General features: G+C 40.5%; 1 protein-coding gene across 1 annotated transcript in view; it reads right to left on the bottom strand.

Annotated features, from left to right (window-relative positions):
- LOC150077329 (proton-coupled zinc antiporter SLC30A1-like) overlaps positions 1-19,384 on the bottom strand; it is a 214,786-nt gene that overhangs the window by 104,889 nt on the left and 90,513 nt on the right. Inside the window, exon 5 of the mRNA XM_090385858.1 lies at positions 7,871-8,056. Within this exon, the coding sequence (XP_090241984.1) occupies positions 7,871-8,056 (186 nt within the window). The remainder of the gene's footprint in view (positions 1-7,870; positions 8,057-19,384) is intronic.

The following is a 19,384-nucleotide window of genomic DNA, read 5'->3' as shown; positions in this document are numbered from 1 at the left end:
TTGTCGAACAATGTGGCTCGGGAAAGACTGTGCAAGGCTCAAGGGGTAGAATTTTTTTCAGCCTGATCTGTACTTGTTAACAGGAGAGACTGCTTCTACAGGGATGGGATACACTTAAATAGAAAGGGTGCAAGAATTGCTGATGCTATCGAGGCAGTGTTAGGTGGGTCGGAAAACTGCTAGCTTGGGGGGGGGGGGATACAAGGACTAATAAATTAACGGTAGTCACTAGCAGAGGTGAAAGTGATTCTTGCACTGCTTCTATTGGAATGAGCAGCAATCTGGAAAACAAGCTGCAGAGTACTTCAGAGACTGCTGGGAGTTACTGCGGTACAAGTAAACATGGGTTGTGTTAGGGTAGCTAAGAATAGGAACAGGTGCATGTTTACTTGCGTGTACACCAATGCTAGGAGTTTGGTAAATAAATTTGATGAATTTGAGGTATTGCTCAAAGCATCAAAGGCAGATATTGATGGGATATCAGAGACGTGGTGTCACAGATATAAGGAATGCAGAACTGGAATTTCGGGAGTACAATGTGTACAGAAAGGATAGACAAGACAGGAAGGGAGGAGGGGTTATGCTATTAGTTAAGAAACACACAAAATCCAAGGAAATGAAGAGAGTCGACATCACTGGACAGTGCAGTGTCGAGTCAGTTTGGTGTGACATAAGCATTGGGAGATCAAAATTGAGAGTAGGAGTGTGCTATAGGCCTAATGACTCTGATGAGTATAATAAGAAACTGTACAGGGAAATAGAGTGGGCCAGTAAATCAGAAAGTATTATAATGGAGGATTTTAATTTCCCAGATATTGACTGAAATTTGTGATTTGGTCACTCACACACTACCAAGGCTTTTGTGGATTTATTGGATGATTGTTTTCTACATCAGCCTGTTCGGGAGGCAACTAGAGGGAGTAATACTCTTGATCTGATTATCAGTAGTGATTCTTCATGCATTAAGAATCTGCAGATAAAGGAACCACTAGGTGGCAGTGATCACAGTGCGATGAAGTGGGATTTACTCAAAGAGGTAACTATCATCAGGGGGAAAGGGAAGGGTTTTTGCTTTCGTAAAGGCGACTATGATGGTCTGAGACAGTATTTAAATTCTATACAGTGGGACCAACTGATGATGTTACCAACAGCAAATTCAAAATGGGAAGCATTCAAAGAATTTATCTTGGAAGCTACTAGGCTTTACATACCAACTAAGAAATATTGTTCAAGGTTTAGGCCTAAATGGATGTCAGATGAACTAATGAGACATATGGCAGAGAAGAAAAATGCATGGGATACATATAAATTAATGGGTGACATTGAAGCCTATGATAGATATAAGCTGGTCTGAACCAAGTCACAAAGCAGATTAGGCAGGCAAAGGCAGATTATGAGAAATCCTTGGCAGAGGATGCAAAGAAAAACAGAAAAGAGTTCTTTACCTACGTAAACTCTAGAAGGAAAGGGATGAATCAAATTGGTCCACTGGATATTGATGGTTCAACTGTTGATGATCCTGCTCAGGTGGCTAACAAACTAAATGAGTATTTTGCATCTACATTCACCCATGAGCAGTTATTCAGGGAGGGGAATGACAGAGGTGAGTTAAACTCTGGCAGTGAGCTAAATGATTTTGTAATAACTGAGAGGAAAGTTGAGGAGAAATTGTTGAGGATAAACATAAAAAAGGCACCCGGGTTGGATGGGATCTATCCAGTTATATTAAAGGAGGCAGCAAAGGAAGTAAGCAAACCCTTAGCCATAATTATGAGAGCATCTTTGGACTCAGGGGAGGTACCAATAGACTGGAGACCAAATATTTGCAAATGTGACCCCAATTCACAAAGGAGGATCAAAGGCTGACACAAGTAATTATAGACCTGTGAGTTTAACTTCTGTTCCAGGAAAATTAATGGAGGCACTGGTTAAAGAAGCCCTGCAGGATCATCTAGATACGACTTCAGTTATAGCTCGGACACAGCATGGTTTTGTTAAGGGCAAGTCTTGCCTGACCAATTTGATTGGATATTATGATGCAGTCACAAAAGAACTAGATGCAGGGAATAACTTTTATATTATATATTTGGATATTAGAAAAGCTTTTGATACTGTTGCACATGGAACACTGCTGTACAAATTCGAGCAGTGTGGCATTGAAGGCAAATTGCTGCTGTGGATAAAAGGGTGGTTAAGGGGGAGAAGACAGAGAGTGGTAATCAATGGACACTGCTCATCATGGAGTAATGTTATTAGTGTTGTTATTTTGGTGTGACATAAGCATTGGGAGATCAAAATTGAGAGTAGGAGTGTGCTATAGGCCTAATGAATCTGATGAGTATAATAAGAAACTGTACAGGGAAATAGTGGGCCAGTAAATCAGAGAGTCTTATAATGGGAGATTTTAATTTCCCAGATATTGACTGGAATTTGTGGGTTGGTCACTCACACACTAACAAGGCTTTTGTGGATTTATTGGATGATTGTTTTCTAAATCAGCATGTTCGGGAGGCAACTAGAGGGAGCAATACTCTTGATTTGATTATCAATAGTGATTCTTCGTGCATTAAGAATCTGCAGATACAGGAACCACTAGGTGGCAGTGATCACAGTGTGCTGAAGTGGGATTTACTCAAAGAGGTAACTACCATTAGGGGTAAAGGGAAGGGTTATTGCTTTTGTAAAGGCGACTACGATGGACTGAGACAGTATTTAAATTCTATACAGTGGGACCAACTGATGATGTTACCAACAGCAAATGCAAAATGGGAAGCATTCAAAGAACTTATCTTGGAAGCTACTAGGCTTTACATACCAACTAAGAAATATTGTTCAAGGTTTAGGCCTAAATGGATGTCAGATGAACTGATGAGGCATATGGCAGAGAAGAAACATGCATGGGATACCTACAAATTAACACATGACACAGAAGCCTATGATAGATACAAGTTGATCTGTAACCAAGTTACAAAGGAGGTTAGGCAGGCGAAGGCAGATTACGAGAAATCTTTGGCAAGGGATGCAAAGAAAAACAGCAAAGAGTTCTTTACTTATGTAAACTCTAGAAGGAAGGGGATGAATCAGATTGGTCCACTTGATATCGATGGGTCAACTGTTGATGATCCTGCTCAGGTAGCTAACAAACTAAATGAATATTTTGCATCCACATTCACACATGAGGAGTTATTTAGCGAGGGGAAAGCCAGAGGTGTATTCAACTCTAGCAGTAAGCTAGAGAATCTTGTAATAACTGAGAGTAAAGTGGAGGAGAAATTGTTGAAGATAAACACAAGAAAGGCACCCGGGGTGGATGGGATCTATCCAGTTATATTAAAGGAGGCAGCAAAGGAAGTAAGCAAACCCTTAGCCATAATTATGAGAGCTTCCTTGGACTCAGGGGTGGTACCCACAGACTGGAGATGTGCAAATGTGACCCCAATTCACAAAGGAGGATCAAAGGCTGACAAGTAATTATAGACCTGTGAGTTTAACTTCTGTTCCAGGAAAATTAATGGAGGCACTAGTTAAAGAAGCACTGCAGGATTATTTAGACAAGACTTCAGTTATAGCTCGGACACAGCATGGTTTTGTTAAGGGGAATTCTTGCCTGACCAATTTGATTGTATACTATGATGCAGTCACAAAGGAACTGGATGCAGGGAATAACTTTGATATTATATACTTGGATCTTAGAAAGGCTTTTGATACTGTTGCACATGGAAGACTGCTGCACAAATTGGAGCAGTGTGGCATTGGAGGCAAATTGCTGCTGTGGCTAAAGGGGTGGCTGAGGGGGAGAAGACAGAGAGTGGTAATCAATGGACACTGCTCGTCGTGGACTAATGTTATTAGTGGAGTCCCTCAGGGCTCAGTGTTGGGTCCATTATTGTTTTCTGTATTTATAAATGATATTGATGATGGTATATTAAGCTTAATGTCGAAGTTTGCTGACGATACAAAGGTAGGCAGGGTTGTCAAGGACACTACTGACACTATGCTGCTGCAACAGGATCTGGAAAGGTTGAGCAGATGGGCCGAGAGGTGGCAAATGAAGTTTAACATTGACAAATGTAAAGTACTACACTTGGGAAACAGCAACCCCAGAGCAACTTATCAACTCTGTGGTACTACACTGACAGTGGTAGAGAATGAAAGGGACCTGGGGGTGGTTGTGCAGGCAGATATGAAGTTCTCTGAGCAGTGCAGACGGGCTGCAAGAGTAGCTCATGGTGTATTGTCAATGATATATAGGAATTTTTCTAGCAGGGAGAAGGAGGTGATTATTCCCTTGTATAAGGCAATGGTCAGGCGACACCTAGAGTACTGTATACAGATCTGGAGGCCTCATTTCAAGAAGGATGTAGAGCTGCTGGAACGAGTACAGAGAAGGGCAACAAGATTAGTGAATGGAACAAAGGGGTGCTCTTACGAAGAAAGGCTGAAGTTTTGCAAATTACAGTGTCTGGAGACTAGGCACCAGCGAGGTGATCTGATAGAGGTGTATAAAGCCTTGAGTGGTTTGAGCATGCTCAATGCTGATGGGATTCTTCCTCTCGCTCAGAATAATCACCTGCGAGGACATAAATTCAAATTGAGGAAAGAGAGATGTAGGATAGATGTGCGGAAATTTGCTTTTAGCCAACGGGTGGTTGGTTGGTGGAACTGACTTCCATCCCTTGTCGTGGAAGTTGATAGCTTAAATAAGTTTAAGGCTCAGCTGGACAGGTATTTTGAACGAACAGAGGGGTGAAGTGGAAGTGTTTTTTTTTTTTTTTTTTTTTTTGGCTGATGCTGCATAAGCTTGCTTTCTTGCATCAAATGCCTCTACTAATGCTAATGCTAATGCTAGTGGAGTCCCTCAGGGTTCAGTGTTGGGTCCATTGTTGTTTTCTGTATTTATAAATGATGCTGATGATGGTATATCAAGCTTAATGTCCAAGTTTGCAGACGATACAAAGGTTGGCAGGGTTGTTAAGGACACTACTGACAGTATGGTGCTGCAACAAGATCTGGAAAGGTTGAGCAGATGGGCTGAGAGGTGGCAAATGAAGTTTAACATTGACAAATGTAAAGTACTACATATGGGAAACAGTAACCCCAGAGTAACGTATCAACTCTGTGGTACTACACTGACAGTGGTAGAAAACGAAAAGAACCTGAGGGTAATTGTGCAAGCAGATATCAAGTTTTCTGAGCAGTGCAGACGATCTATAAGGGTAGCTCCTAGTGTCTTGTCAATGATATACAGGAATTTTTCTAGCAGGGATAAGGAGGTGATTATTCCCTTGTATAAGGCAATGGTCAGGCCACACCTTCAGTACTGTATACAGGTCTGGAGTCCTCATTTCAAGAAGGATGTAGAGCTGCTAGAATGAGTACAGAGAGGGAACAAGATTAGTGAATGGAACAAAGGGTTGCTGTTATGAAGAAAGGCTTAAGTTTTGCAAATTACAGTGTCTGGGGACTAAGCACCGGCGAGGTGATCTGATAGAGGTGTATATAGCCTTGAATGGTTTGAGCATGCTCAATCCTGATGGGATTCTTCCTCTTGCTCAAAATAATCACCTGAGAGGGCATAAATTCAAATTGAGGAAAGACAGATGTAGGATAGATGTGTGGAAATTTGCCTTTAGCCAGCGGGTAGTTGGTTGGTGGGACTTCCATCTCTTGTTGTGGAAGTTGATAGCCTAAATAAATTTAAGGCTCAGCTGTACAGGTATTTCGAACAAACGGAGGAGTGAAATGGGAGTGGGTTTTTTTTTTTTTTTCGACTGATGCTGCATAAGCTTTCTTTCTTGCATCATATGTCTCTACTAATGCTAATGCTAATAACTGAATTCGGGATAAAATAAATGATCATTTCAATAATGGACTCGCAAATTTTCAAAATAAATAACAATGTGCTCTCACGAGCCCACTATAGCGCAGCCAGATGGGCAGGAGCGGCAGCCTCGTAGCACACGCTTCTTGATTAGACCAGGGTTCGAGCCCGTGACCACCAAATACGGAGGATGCGGAAAGGTCAGGGAATGACCACTGCATATCTCCGGAGCAATATGGCCTTAGTTGCTAATGCTCCTAAAAACCAAATAACAACAACAACTATAGCGCATCTCTGCCCTACATACATTAACTAACTAGTGTGCATACCATATAGCTCTGAAGCAGATGAAGCATAACTTCATTAGTGGCAAAATGTCATAAGAAAGATGGTTTTGTAGTAGTTATGTATGCCTTTTGATGTACCTCAAATACGGAAAGTGCCCACAAACCATCATGTCAACTACTACTTTTGTATGATGGATATGCCAAATTCGGCTTATCAGATTCCTGCTGAAGTGTATCCCAACATTACCATTTTCTACTGCTCTTATGCCAAACAATGAAGACCTGCCAATTTCCAATCCATTTTGCAGAGAAGAGTCTTCAGAATTGGATGATGAATCTGGAAGAGGTTAACTGTGATTTCATCTCAGAAGCCTGTTTTAGTTAAAACGCTGCATCCCTAATCAGCAAGACTTGGATGACTTAGTGAGAGATTTTGGTCGAATCATATCAATACAAATCTTCTGACAGTTTGCTTAAAAGATTGGAACTTGGATCCCAGCTGCAGTACTTCCATGTACACAAAGAGACAAGTCACATATGAATGTTTTTAGACATATGCATGTTTCTTTCCGATCTGTTGTTTTGATTTTTTTTTGGTCTTTATGGAGAAAATGGTATTGGTCACTCACAATCCAGAACAGTGGCGTATTTTCACATAATTGCAGTAAAAGTTCAAAAACTTGCTTTGTGATTAGACAATACACTCATTGATTCCTATTGTGTGGTCTGTTCATATTAAAGAAGACTATGGAAATGTAAGCACATATTAGTGAAGATCAATTACAAGTATGACCAGGGGATGTTTATGGAACTTCAAATAGGGTGGTTTCACTAAGTTCCCTTGCTTTCTCTACCCCTGGGACTGCTGGGCAGTAGATCAGCACTATAGAGGAAAAGAATGAACTACCAGAATTGAGTTGCAACCTGCTGCATAGAACGAAGTAAACAATCCCTTCATTCTAAGAAAGTCTTGCCTCTGCTACTCCATATGAAGCTGGGACAGGTCAAATAATTTGCCAAAGCATTGGATCCTCAGGATGACACTTTCAAGTATACATGCAACCTATATTTCCAAATTTTTTTTAATGCAAAAGTGCAAGTTGGCACATTTATTGGTCCACAAGTAAAGGAGCTATTGACTTCACAAGAGCTGGAAGACAGTGGTAAGTGAAATGCCTGGAAATTGTTTAAGCTTGTAGTAAATGGCTTTCTTGGTAACATTAGGAGTGAAAATTACAAAAAACTAGTTGACAAGTTTATTGAAATTTATAAAAAAAATGGGATGCAGAATGTCAAGCAATCTTCATTACTTGTATTCTCATTTGAATGTTTTAAGAAAATAGGATATGTTAATGAAAAGCACGGGGAAATATTCTAACAGGGCATACAGTCGGTGGCAAAGAAGTACCAAGGAAGGTAGGATAAAGATCTGATTACTCTCAACCAAGAAACTATCAGTTTCTTGGTTTGGGATAATCAGGCTGACCAAAAAGACAAAGTTGTTCAATGTACATTTTTAAGGAATTTTTTTTAAATTAACCCTACTTTTGATTTTGTGATTTTTTTTTTTTAACTTGTTCACAACTTGTATAACTTGTGTACCTGTTCAGTACAGCAAATAAACATTTGTTAACAAATCTGATATAGTATTACTCCATATGCAAACATTCTAAGGTCATATTCTGATCAGCATACCCAATTCATTAAGAAATGCAAATAAACAGAAACCTTTTTGAAAATTTGTTCACAGTGTAATACTTACTGAAGGGGAAGGTAGTTGCCAGTAAAACAGTTACAGAGATGCAGGAGAGGATGGGATCTATGTACTGTGCAACTGATCCCTTTACAAAGTAGATAATGATGGCCACAGTAATCACAAGTACACATGTGGAGATGTCACGCAACATGTCTCTAAGCTGGTGGTTTCTTTCCGAAAACAAAAATGATCCTGAAGTATAAAAACATAAATATAGGATTTTTATTAACTACTTGTTTGTTTTATAGAAAGTTACATTTCGTGCAGAATGGTTACAGAAAAGTTCAATGAAAACTAATGAAATAAGGAAAGGAACTCAAATACATCACGAATTCTGAAACTAAAAAAAAAACTTAAATATAGGTAGTGCTCGACTTTACAAGTTAATTCGTTGCTAGAATGTGCACGTAAAGCAGGAATTTATTTCCCATAGACGTAATGGGAAATTTGAAATGGGAAAACGCAACAGGAGTTACGTTCTCAACAATGAAATTTGACCATAGTAATGTTATTAAACAATGATTAATTTTTCCCAAGAAATGAAAACAGTCTTTAAAATCAAGCAAATTATAATAATAAAGAAATTATTTATGTCATACAAACGTTAAAGAATAATGAGATCCCATTTGCTAATATTATCTGATATTTTGTTTCCAATGTTATTCCTCTTTGCTATTTCTTTTTATTAATATCACTCTCTATAGTATTACTCCATTTTGGCATACTGTACAGTATTAATAAGCGGGATAAATTTGAAATAAGAGAAGACAGCGAAAATGAAGAGCAAAACAACTACTCTTTGTAACATCAGCGTGGCTGCTTAATGTTATGTAAAGTCAGTCAGAGCTCTCATCTGCCTGAACAAACAAACGAATGGACAGTAGTCCACATAGCTAAAGTAGTACTGTAATATTGTATAGCTATGTGCATAGCTTGAAATGCTGTATTTATGAATGTTTAGCATTTATTCATTGCGATCAACGTTTCTATTTTCGATTTTGTTGATACTTGAAAAAAGAACTCATAAACCGAAGAACTCAGAGCGAAAACTCATAAAGTGAGAACTGCTTGTATTTACTAAAATATAAAAAAATATAAATTTCTGTTTATTCTCTAGATAGCCACTTGTGTAAATTATTGCAAGCTTCAGCAGAAAGAAAAATTTATCTGGAGATTTGGATGTACCTCCAGTTTTGATATACAGTGAAACCTCCCTTTAACAGACCACATGGAGGTAAAATATGTTCATTATGTCCGATTGTCCGATCTCGAAAGAAACAATGTATAGTCACTGAAGGCTGCCATAATGTTAAGAAAAAGTGCTATGCTACAAAATAAAAAGATTAAACATAATACCGTATTTTACTGCATTTACCAAGTGTATGGAGAAATGCACTTACCAATCATATAGAAAAGCTTGAGATTAAAGAGGCCTCTGACTCCGAGATCCATATATAAAGTATAAAATATATTGCTCACCTCCAGAGGAGCAGAATTAAGAAAAAAGAAAATTGCAGGTACAAACAAGGTAGTACTCTTTAATAAAACACAGGTACAAATTGAGTTAGACTAAATTAAATAAAATAAAAATAAAGCAAAACAGTAGCTTTTGAGTCTAGGAGACTCTTCATCATAATAACAAATGTTATTATGAAACAAAGAATGCCCGGGCATGGTCATGTAAGGCAAACAAAACATGACACAAGTGCAAGCAATAGTAGGGATAAGCGCTGGTTAGAATTAGATGCCTGAAGCTGCAAATTATTATTATTATTTTTATTATTATTAGCCATATGGTGCAAAGAAGCCTGAGGCTTATGCTGCACCGGCCAAAAAAAAAAAGAGTTACCCTGTGTGTGTGTGTGTGTGTGTGTGTGTGTGTGTGTGTGTGTGTGTGTGTGTGTGTGTGTGTGTGTGTGTGTGTGTGTGTGTGTGTGTGTGTGTGTGTGTGAGAGAGAGAGAGAGAGAGAGAGAGAGAGAGAGAGAGAGAGAGAGAGAGAGAGAGGTAGAAGGGAATCACTGAGAAAAATGATGATATCCAGCTCAGGACCCTGGGTGTGCCAAGCCCATACTCACCAGATGTGAAATGCAGGGCATGCACATGAGGTGCATGCCAACATTTATCACATTGTAGAATAACCACCTCCGTGATTGGATGTATATGTATACAGTTATTGCAGTTAAAATTACCATGACAAACGGAGGTGTGGAATGATTCGAGCCATACTCACTGATGGTAACTTTATAAGCAGTCAATGATTTTGATATCCCGGAGTGGATCAAGATCATGTTGAGAGGACCAATAGTGTTCAGCAATCATGGAGTGCTCAGCAGACAGATTGCCCTCTCGTGTCCTGGAGCCTTCTGCCAGATTCCCCAATGTAGCAACCACCACAGTCATGGCAGACAATGCGATATACTGAGCTGCTACGTAGTAGTAGTGGCATGTGATGCAAGAAAGGAGGCTTATGCAGCATCAGCCAAAAAAAAAAAAAAAAAATTTACACAACCATTCGCTCTAAATGTTTGTCCAGTTCCTCCTTAAATTTATTTAACCTATCAACTTCTACAACAACAGATGGAAGTTTGTTCCAGCAATTAACCACCCGCTGGCTAAAGGCAAATTTCCGAACATCTATGCTACATCTGTCTCTCCTCAGTTTGAATTTATGTCCACTTAGGTTCGAAATCTGAACAAGTGGAAGAATCCCATCAGAATTCAGCGTGTTCAACCCATTCAAGGCCTTACACACCTCAATCAGATCATCTCACAGGTGCCTAGTCTCCAGCCACTGCAATTTGCAGAACTTAAGCCTCTCTTGGTAAGATGATCCCTTCATTCCCCTCACCAATCTTGTTGCCCTTCTCTGTTCACGCTCAATCATATCTACATCCTTCCTAAAATGAGGCCTCCAGACCTGTACACAGGTCTGGAGGCCTGGCCTGGCCTGACCATTGCCTTATACACAGGGACAATCACCTCCTTTTCCCTGCTAGCAAAATTCTTGTATATCATCGACAAAACCCCATGACCTGCCCTGGCAGTCTGTCTGCATTGCTCAGAAAACTTCATACCTGACTGCACAATTACTCCCAGGTCTTTTTCCTTTTCTACCACCTTAAGTGTAGTACCACACAGTTGGTACGTTTCTCTGGGGTTACTTCTACCCATATGCAGTACTTTGCATTTGTCAATGTTAAACTTCAGTTGCCACTTCTCAGCCCATCTGCCCAAATTATCTAGATCCTGTTGCAGTAGCACACTGCCATTACTGTCATTAACAACCCTGCCAACCTTTGTATCATCTGCAAACTTTGACACTAGGCCTGATATACCTTCATCAATATCATTGATAAATATACAAAACAACAGTAGACCCAACACCAAACCCTGTGGGACTCCACTAATAACATTAGTCCACAAAGAGCAGCACCCATCATTAACACCCTCTGTCTTCTCCCACTCAACCATCCTCTAATCCATTGTAGTAAATTACCCTTAATACCATTCTGCTCCAATTTGTACAGTAGTCTTCCATGCACAACAGTGTCAAAAGCTTATCTGAAATCCAAGTATATGATATCAAAATTATTTTTTGCATCCAGTTCCTTTGTAACCACATCATAATATCCAGTCAAATTTGCCAGACAAGACTTTCCCTTAACAAACCCATGCTGTGTCTGAATTATTGCTGCAGTCTTGTCTAGATGATCCTGCAATGCATCTTTAACCAGTAACTTCATTATTTTACCCGGAAGAGAAGTTAAACTAACTGGTCTGTAATTACTTATGTCACCCTTCGATCCCCCTTTGTGAATTGGGGATACATTTGCACATCTCCAGTCCACAAGGACCTCCCCTGAATCCAAGGATGCTCTCATAATTATGGCTAAGGGTTTTCTTACTTCCTTTGTAAGTAAAGTAAAGTGCAGCCATTATCAACCCAATGCAGGATGGAAGCCTCTTCAACAATTCATGCTGAAGGAAATAGACCATAATCTGCCATGCTGGTCCAGTGTGGGTTGGCAGATCCACCGTATTCAGCAGTCAGGAGCTTGAACCCCGGTCTACTCAAAGAGCACGTGCTACTGCACTCGTGCTCCTGACCACTCGGCTACGGAGGCCTACTTCCTTTGACGCCTCCTTTAAAATAACTGGATAGATCCCATCCACCCCCAGGTGCCTTTCTTATGTTTAATTTTCACAATTTCTCCTCCACTTTTGCTCTCAGTTATTACAAAATCATTAAGCACCCTGCTACAATTTGATGATAACCTTCTGGCATTTTCAAACCTTAATAACTCCTCATGTGTGAATGTAGATGCAAAATACTCATTCAGTTTGTTTGCTATCTGAGCAGGATCATCAGTGGTTGAACCATCGAGATGAAATGGACCAATTAGATTCATCCCCTTCCTTTTAGAGTTTATATAAGTAAAGAAATTCTTGCTGTGTTTCTTAACATCCTTTGCCAAAGATTTCTCGTATTCTGCTTTCACTTGCCTAACCTCCTTTGTGACTTGATTACAGACTAGTTTATATCTGCCATAGGCTTCTGTGTCGTCTGATAATTTATATGCATCCCATGCATTTTTTTCCTCTGCCACAAATCTCATTAGTTCATTGACAACCATTTAGGCGTAAACCTTGAACAATATTTCTTAATAGGTATAAAACTTTTAGTAGCTTCCACTATTAATTCCTTGAACACTTCCCACTTAGAATTTGCTGTTGGTAACATCATCAGTTGATCCCACTGTACAGAATTTAAAAACTGTCTGAGACCACTGTAGTCACCTTTACAGAAGCAAAAATCCTTTCCTATACCTCTGATGGTAATTATATCTTTAAGTAAATCCCACATCAGTACACTGTGATCACTGCCACTTAGTGGTTCCTTTATCTGCAAATTCTTAATACACGAATGATCACTGCTGATAACGAGATCAAGAGTATTACCCTCTCTGGTTGCCTCTCGAACAGGCTGCTGCAGAAAGCAATCATACAATAAATCCACAAAAGTCTTACTAATGTGTGAGTGACCAAACCACAAGTTGCAGTCAATATCTGGGAAGTTAAAATCCCCCATTATAAGACATTCTGATTTATTAGCCCACTACTTCTCTGTACTTCAATTCACTCCTCACTACTTCAATTGTTCATTGTACTCATTTGAGTCATTAGGCCTATAACACACTCCTACTCTTATTTTTGCTTTCGCAGTGCTTATGTCACACCAAACTGAATCAACAGTGCACTGTTCATCTATACCAACTGGATGTACTTTTTTTGATTTTATGTTTATCTTAATTAACAGCATAACACCACCTCCCTTCCTATCCTTTCTGTACACATTGTACTCCCCATATTCCAATTCTGCATTCCTAATATCTGTGACACCACATCTCTGATATCCCAACGTAACAAGGAGGGATGGGCGTTTTTACCCTCGAGAGAAGAGATTGCAGTTTTTTATGGGAAACTAAGCATTTTATCTGGTGAGCGTGTAGAATTTTAGAGAGGCATTGTGAGATGCCAGGGTAATAGGGGATAAAGGCAGTCAACATTGTATCATCATTGTGGGAGGCCCTGGGATGTGTGGCACGCTCATAGGCCTGAGATCGCATTTGTTTAGGGAACAGGCAGGGTAGCCTCAGTTGGATAGATCTATTTTTCCTCTCAAAACTTCATCGCGCATCTCGTCTGTGGAGCTGGAATGGGTCCAGGCACGAGTGAATAGGGCAAGTGCAGTACTGAGAAGCTGGTTGTGGGCATGTGCTGATTTGTAGTTGGTGAATTGGCCAGTGCACAATGGTTTCCAGTTACCATGGTAATTTTAACCACAATAAAGGTATATGTATACATCTAATCATGGAAGCAGTTATACTACAATATGATAAATGTTGGCATGCACGCCCTACATTCGCAGTTGCAAGCATCTAGTTTTAACCAGAGATTATTTCTACTGTTGCTTGCACTTGTGTCACGCTTTGTTTGCTTTACATGACCACGCCTAGGCATTCTTTGTTTCACTATAATATTTGTATTCAGCTGATGAAGAGTTCCTTAGACTCAAATGTTTTGCTTTATTTTTATTTAATTTAGTCTAACTCAATTTGTACCTGTGTTTTATTAAAGAGTACTACCTTGTTTGTATCTGCAGTTTTCTTTTTTCTTAATTCCGTTTCTCCAGAGGTGAGCAATATATTTTATACTTTATAGAAAAGCTTGAATTTTTCTGTTTCATAAGTGGCAGTGGAAACTTAGCTAAAACCTCTTAAATAACTCGAGTTGTCCAGAATCTGGATAACTCTGGAATTATTTAAGAGGTTTCCTACTGATATCTGACCTGTTCAATAGACTAGTGAAAGGTGATAGTAATGAAAATCCTGGCAACCTGCTTTATTGTGAACATACACCGATGAGCCAAAACATTATGACCAGCGAGTGGTTATGCAAATCGAAGCAACTTCAGGTGAACTACAGCACATGCACGGGTTGGGACGTGGTATAAAAAACACCCGATACTGAGCTCTGTTAATCAGTGTTACTCTTGTTCTTCAGATGGAAAAGGCAGTGGACTTAAGCGAGTTTGACAAAGGCCAAATTGTAATGGCCAGACGACTGGGTCAGAGCATATCCGAAATGGCACGGCTAGTGGGGTGCTCACAGTCATCCATATTAGTACCTACCGAAAGTGGTCCGAGGAGGGGAAACCCACTAACCGCCGGCGAAGTGTTGGGCGACCATGGCTCATCGATGCTCGAAGTGAGCGAAGGCTTTCCCAGATGGTACATGGCAATAGAAGGGCGAGTGTGACACAACTTGCCGGGAATTGGAATGCTGGTGATGGGAGTAATGTGTCACAACACACAATACTTCAAACCCTGCTGAAAATGGGGACGAATAGCCACAGGCCACTCCGAGTGCCCATGCTAACCATGGTTCACTGGCGAGAGTGCCTACAATGGGCACACGAGCATCAAAACTGGACCTTCAGTGATTGGAAGAAGGTCATCTGGCCCAATGAATCACATTTCCTGTTGCACCATGTGGACGGCTGGGTACGTGTGCATTGTTTGCCTGGGAAAGTGATGGCACCTGGATGCACCATGGGACAAAAACAAGCTGGTGGGGGTGGTGTCATGCTTTGGGCGATGTTCTGTTGTGATACCGTGGGTCCAGTCATCCATGTGCCAGGCACTCTGACATCTACCACCTACCTAAACATCATTGTTGACCAGGTACACCCTTTCATGGCAATGCTTTTCCCCTCTGGCTGCCGTCTTTCAGCAGGATAATGCGCCATGCCACACTGCCCGGATTGTTCAAGACTGGTTCGCGGAACATGAGGAAGACTTCCAGGTATTGCCCTGGCCTCCAAATTCCCCAGACATCAATCCCATCGAGCATCTGTTGTTTGTGTTAGAACAGCAACTCCGATCTGCGGCATCTCAACCACGGACCTTATAGGAGTTAAAGGATCTGCTGGTTATGTGTTGGTACCAGATACCACAAGACACATTTTGAAATCTTGTAGCATCCATGCCTCGTTGGGTACGAGCTGTTTTGGCTGCACATTGAGGACCAATATCATATTAGGTAGGTGGTCATAATGTTTTGGCTCATCGGTATACACTGTGACATTGAAATTGCAGCACTTAAAGTAATGGTAGCCAAGGAGTTAAGGAATACATGATAAGAGTTGCAGATGCTAATGTATGTGACCACATTTGATGACAGAAAATGTCTACAACGGACAGATCAATACAATATAAATTTACCACATTTTCAGATACATCGAGCTCAGCATCTTGGAATTGAGTCATAGAGGTGTTGAACAGCTTCCTGCAGTCAGTCAGAGAAAACCCTTGAGGTATGTGTTCAGGCATTGCCCTGCTGCATCAGGCACCCTAGTAAGAAAGGAGAGAGCAACAGTTCCAGAATCTCTGGTGACATAGTGGCAAGCAGTCAGATTGCCATTGACAAACACTGACAACTGACTGCCAAAACTGATTACTCCCTACACCAAAACCAGCAGAGTGTGCAGTATGGCATTCAACAAAGGTTCTAGAATCACTGTGTTCATGTTGTTGCCACGCATACACAACAATCACTGGGTCCCAGGTAGAAGCGGGATTCATCACTGAAGACCACTTCATACCATTCTGTATCTCAGGTGGCCCGTGTGTGGTATCATTCCAGATGCTGTTAGCAATGGGAAAAAGCCATACATATATTAACAGCTTCATCCTATGCATGCCTCTAGGACCGAGGCACATATGCATTAATTCTCAAGGTCAAAAGACCGTGTATATAGCCTTTGATTTAAAATGATGTATCCATAACCAGAATAATAATAATAATGGGCAGCAGCCAAGGGTAATCGATGCAATGGTTTGATGAGTGATGGCATGGCAGCCAGCTGATGTTGCAACTCATTCTCGATGGATGGCAGTCAGTATGGCTGTAGGTGCAGTGTGAACCAGTCAACAGATAAGACAATCTTCCCATTCTGCAGCCCTCTGTCAGTTCCATTACCAAATCAACAAGCAGTGATACCATCCTGCAGCCACTGTTGCCACCATCTGTGCACGGTGGTATTGTCACAGCCCTAACATGAAGTAAACCATTCAGCCATACAATGACCAAAAATCTGCCTTCAGTGGAAGTTTCTCATATCAGTATCAAATGTGACATTTTCGCATTCTCTACAATCTCCTTTCATTCTGAAGTCAGTTTCTACAAGGCAGAAGCCTGCTAACTGCATCACATATGATATTAAGAGTAGGAGACCAGCAGAATTACTTAACAAGTACAGGTCACTGTAAAAAAAGCCGTGAATTAGGGTTGAATTTGAAAGTGTCTGCAATTCTGCCCAGACACGATAGGAAGGAGTATATGATGAGAGCCTTGTCGATCAATTCGGCCCTGGAAAGACTGTGCAAGGCTAAAGGGGTAGAATTTTTTTCAGCCTGGTCTGTACTTGTTAACAGAAGGGACTGCTGCTAGAGGGATGGGATACACTTAAATAGAAAGGGTACAAGAATATTTGCTGATGCTATCGAGGCAGTGTTAGGTGAGTCGGAAAACTGCTAGCTTGGGGGAAATACAAGGACTAATAGATTAACAGTAGCCACTGGCAGAGGTGAAAGTGATTCTTGCACTGCTTCTATTGGAATGAGCAGAAGCCTGGAAAACAAGATGCAGGATATTTCAGAGACTGCTGGGAGTCATTGCGGTACAGTAAACACATGGGTTGTGTTAGGGTAGCTAAGAAAAAGAACAGGTGCATGTATACTTTTGTGTACACCAATGCTAGGAATTTGGTAAATAAATTTGATGAATTTGAGGTATTGCTCAAAGCATCAAAGGCAGATATTGTTGGGATATCAGAGACGTGGTGTCACACAGATATAAGGAATGCAGAACTGGAATTTGGGGAGTACAACGTCTACAGAAAGGATAGACAGGATAGGAAGGGAGGAGGGGTTATGCTATTAGTTAAGAAACACATAAAAGCCAAGGAAGTGAAGCCAGTCGACATCGCCAGTCGACTCGACACTGCACTGACTGGACAGTGCAGTGTCGAGTCAGTTTGGTGTGACATAAGCATTGGGAGATCAAAATTAAGAGTACGAGTGTGCTATAGGCCTAATGACTCTGATGAGTATAATAAGAAACTGTACAGGGAAACAGAGTGGGCCAGCAAATCAGAGAGTCTTATAATGGGGAATTTTAATTTCCCAGATATTGACTGGAATTTGTGGGTTGGTTACTCACATACTAGCAAGGCTTTTGTGGATTTATTGGATGATTGTTTTCTATATCAGCATGTTAGAGAGGCAACTAGAGGGAGTAATACTCTTGATTTGATTATAAATAGTGATTCTTCATGAAATAAGAATCTGCAGATAGAGGAACCACTAGGTGGCAGTGATCACAGTGTGCTGCAGTGGGATTTACTCAAAGAGGTAACTACCATCAAGGGTAAAGGGAAGGGTTATTGCTTTCGTAAAGGCGACTACGATGGTTTGACACAGCATTTAAATTCTATACAGTGGGACCAACCGATGATGTTACCAACAGCACATTCAAAATGGCAATCATTCAAAGAACTTATATTGGAAGATGCTAGGCTTTACATACCAACTAAGAAATATTGTTCAAGGTTTAGGCCTAAATGGATGTCAGATGAAATAATGAGACACATGGCAGAGAAGAAAAATGCATGGGATACATATAAATTAACACGTGACACAGAAGCCTATGATAGATATAAGTTGATCTGTAACCAAGTTACAAAGGAGGTTAGGCAGGCAAAGGCAGATTACGAGAAATCTTTGGCAAGGGATGCAAAGAAAAACAGCAAAGAGTTCTTTACTTATGTAAACTCTAGAAGGAAGGGGATGAATCAGATTGGTCCACTTGATATCGATGGTTCAACTGTTGATGATCTTGCTCAGGTAGCTAACAAACTAAATGAATATTTTGTATTGACATTCACACATGAGGAGTTATTCAGCACGGGGAATGCCAGAGGTGTATTCAACTCTGGTAGTAAGCTAGATAATCTTGTAATAACTGAGAGTAAAGTGGAGGAGAAATTGTTGAAGATAAACACAAGAAAGGCACCTGGGGTGGATGGGATCTATCCAGTTATATTAAAGGAGGCAGCAAAGGAAATAAGCAAACCCTTAGCCATAATTATGAGAGCTTCCTTGCACTCAGAGGAGGTACCAATAGACTGGAGATGTGCAAATGTGACTCCAATTCACAAAGGAGGGTCAAAGGCTGACAGAAGTAATTATAGACCTGTGTCAGCCATTGATCCTCCTTTGTGAATTGGAGTCACGTTTGCACATCTAAAGTCTATGGGTACCTCCCCTGAGTCCAAGGAAGCTCTCATAATTATGGCTAAGGGTTTGCTTACTTCCTTTGCTGCCTCCTTTAATATAACTGGACACAGCATGGTTTTGTTAAGGGGAAGTCTTGCCTGACCAATTTGATTGGATACTATGATGCAGTCACAAAAGAACTGGATGCAGGGAATAACCTTGATATTATATACTTGGATCTTAGAAAGGCTTTTGATACTGTTGCACATGGAAGACTGCTGCACAAATTGGAGCAGTGTGGCATTGGAGGCAAATTGCTGCTATGAATAAAGGGGTGGTTGAGGGGTAGAAGACAGAGAGTTTTAATCAATGGACACTGCTCATCGTGGACTAATGTCATTAGTGGAGTCCCTCGGGGTTCAGTGTTGGGTTCATTATTTGTTTCTGTATTTATAAATAATATTGATGATGGTATATCAAGCTTAATGTCCAAGTTTGCAGACGATACAAAAGTTGGCAGGGTTGTTAAGGACACTACTGACGCTATGCTGCTGCAACAGGATCTGGAAAGTTTGAGCAGATGGGCTGAGAGGTGGCAAATGAAGTTTAACATTGACAAATGTAAAGTACTACATATAGGAAACAGCAACCCCAGAGCAACGTATCAACTCTGTTGTACTA

Source organism: Mastigoproctus giganteus, chromosome 12 (genome assembly GCF_048544385.1).
Source record: "Mastigoproctus giganteus isolate SK-2022 chromosome 12, ASM4854438v1, whole genome shotgun sequence".
NCBI lineage: Eukaryota > Metazoa > Arthropoda > Arachnida > Uropygi > Thelyphonidae > Mastigoproctus > Mastigoproctus giganteus.
Note: the sequence above shows the minus strand (reverse complement) of the source record. Positions and strands in the feature narration are given on the sequence as shown.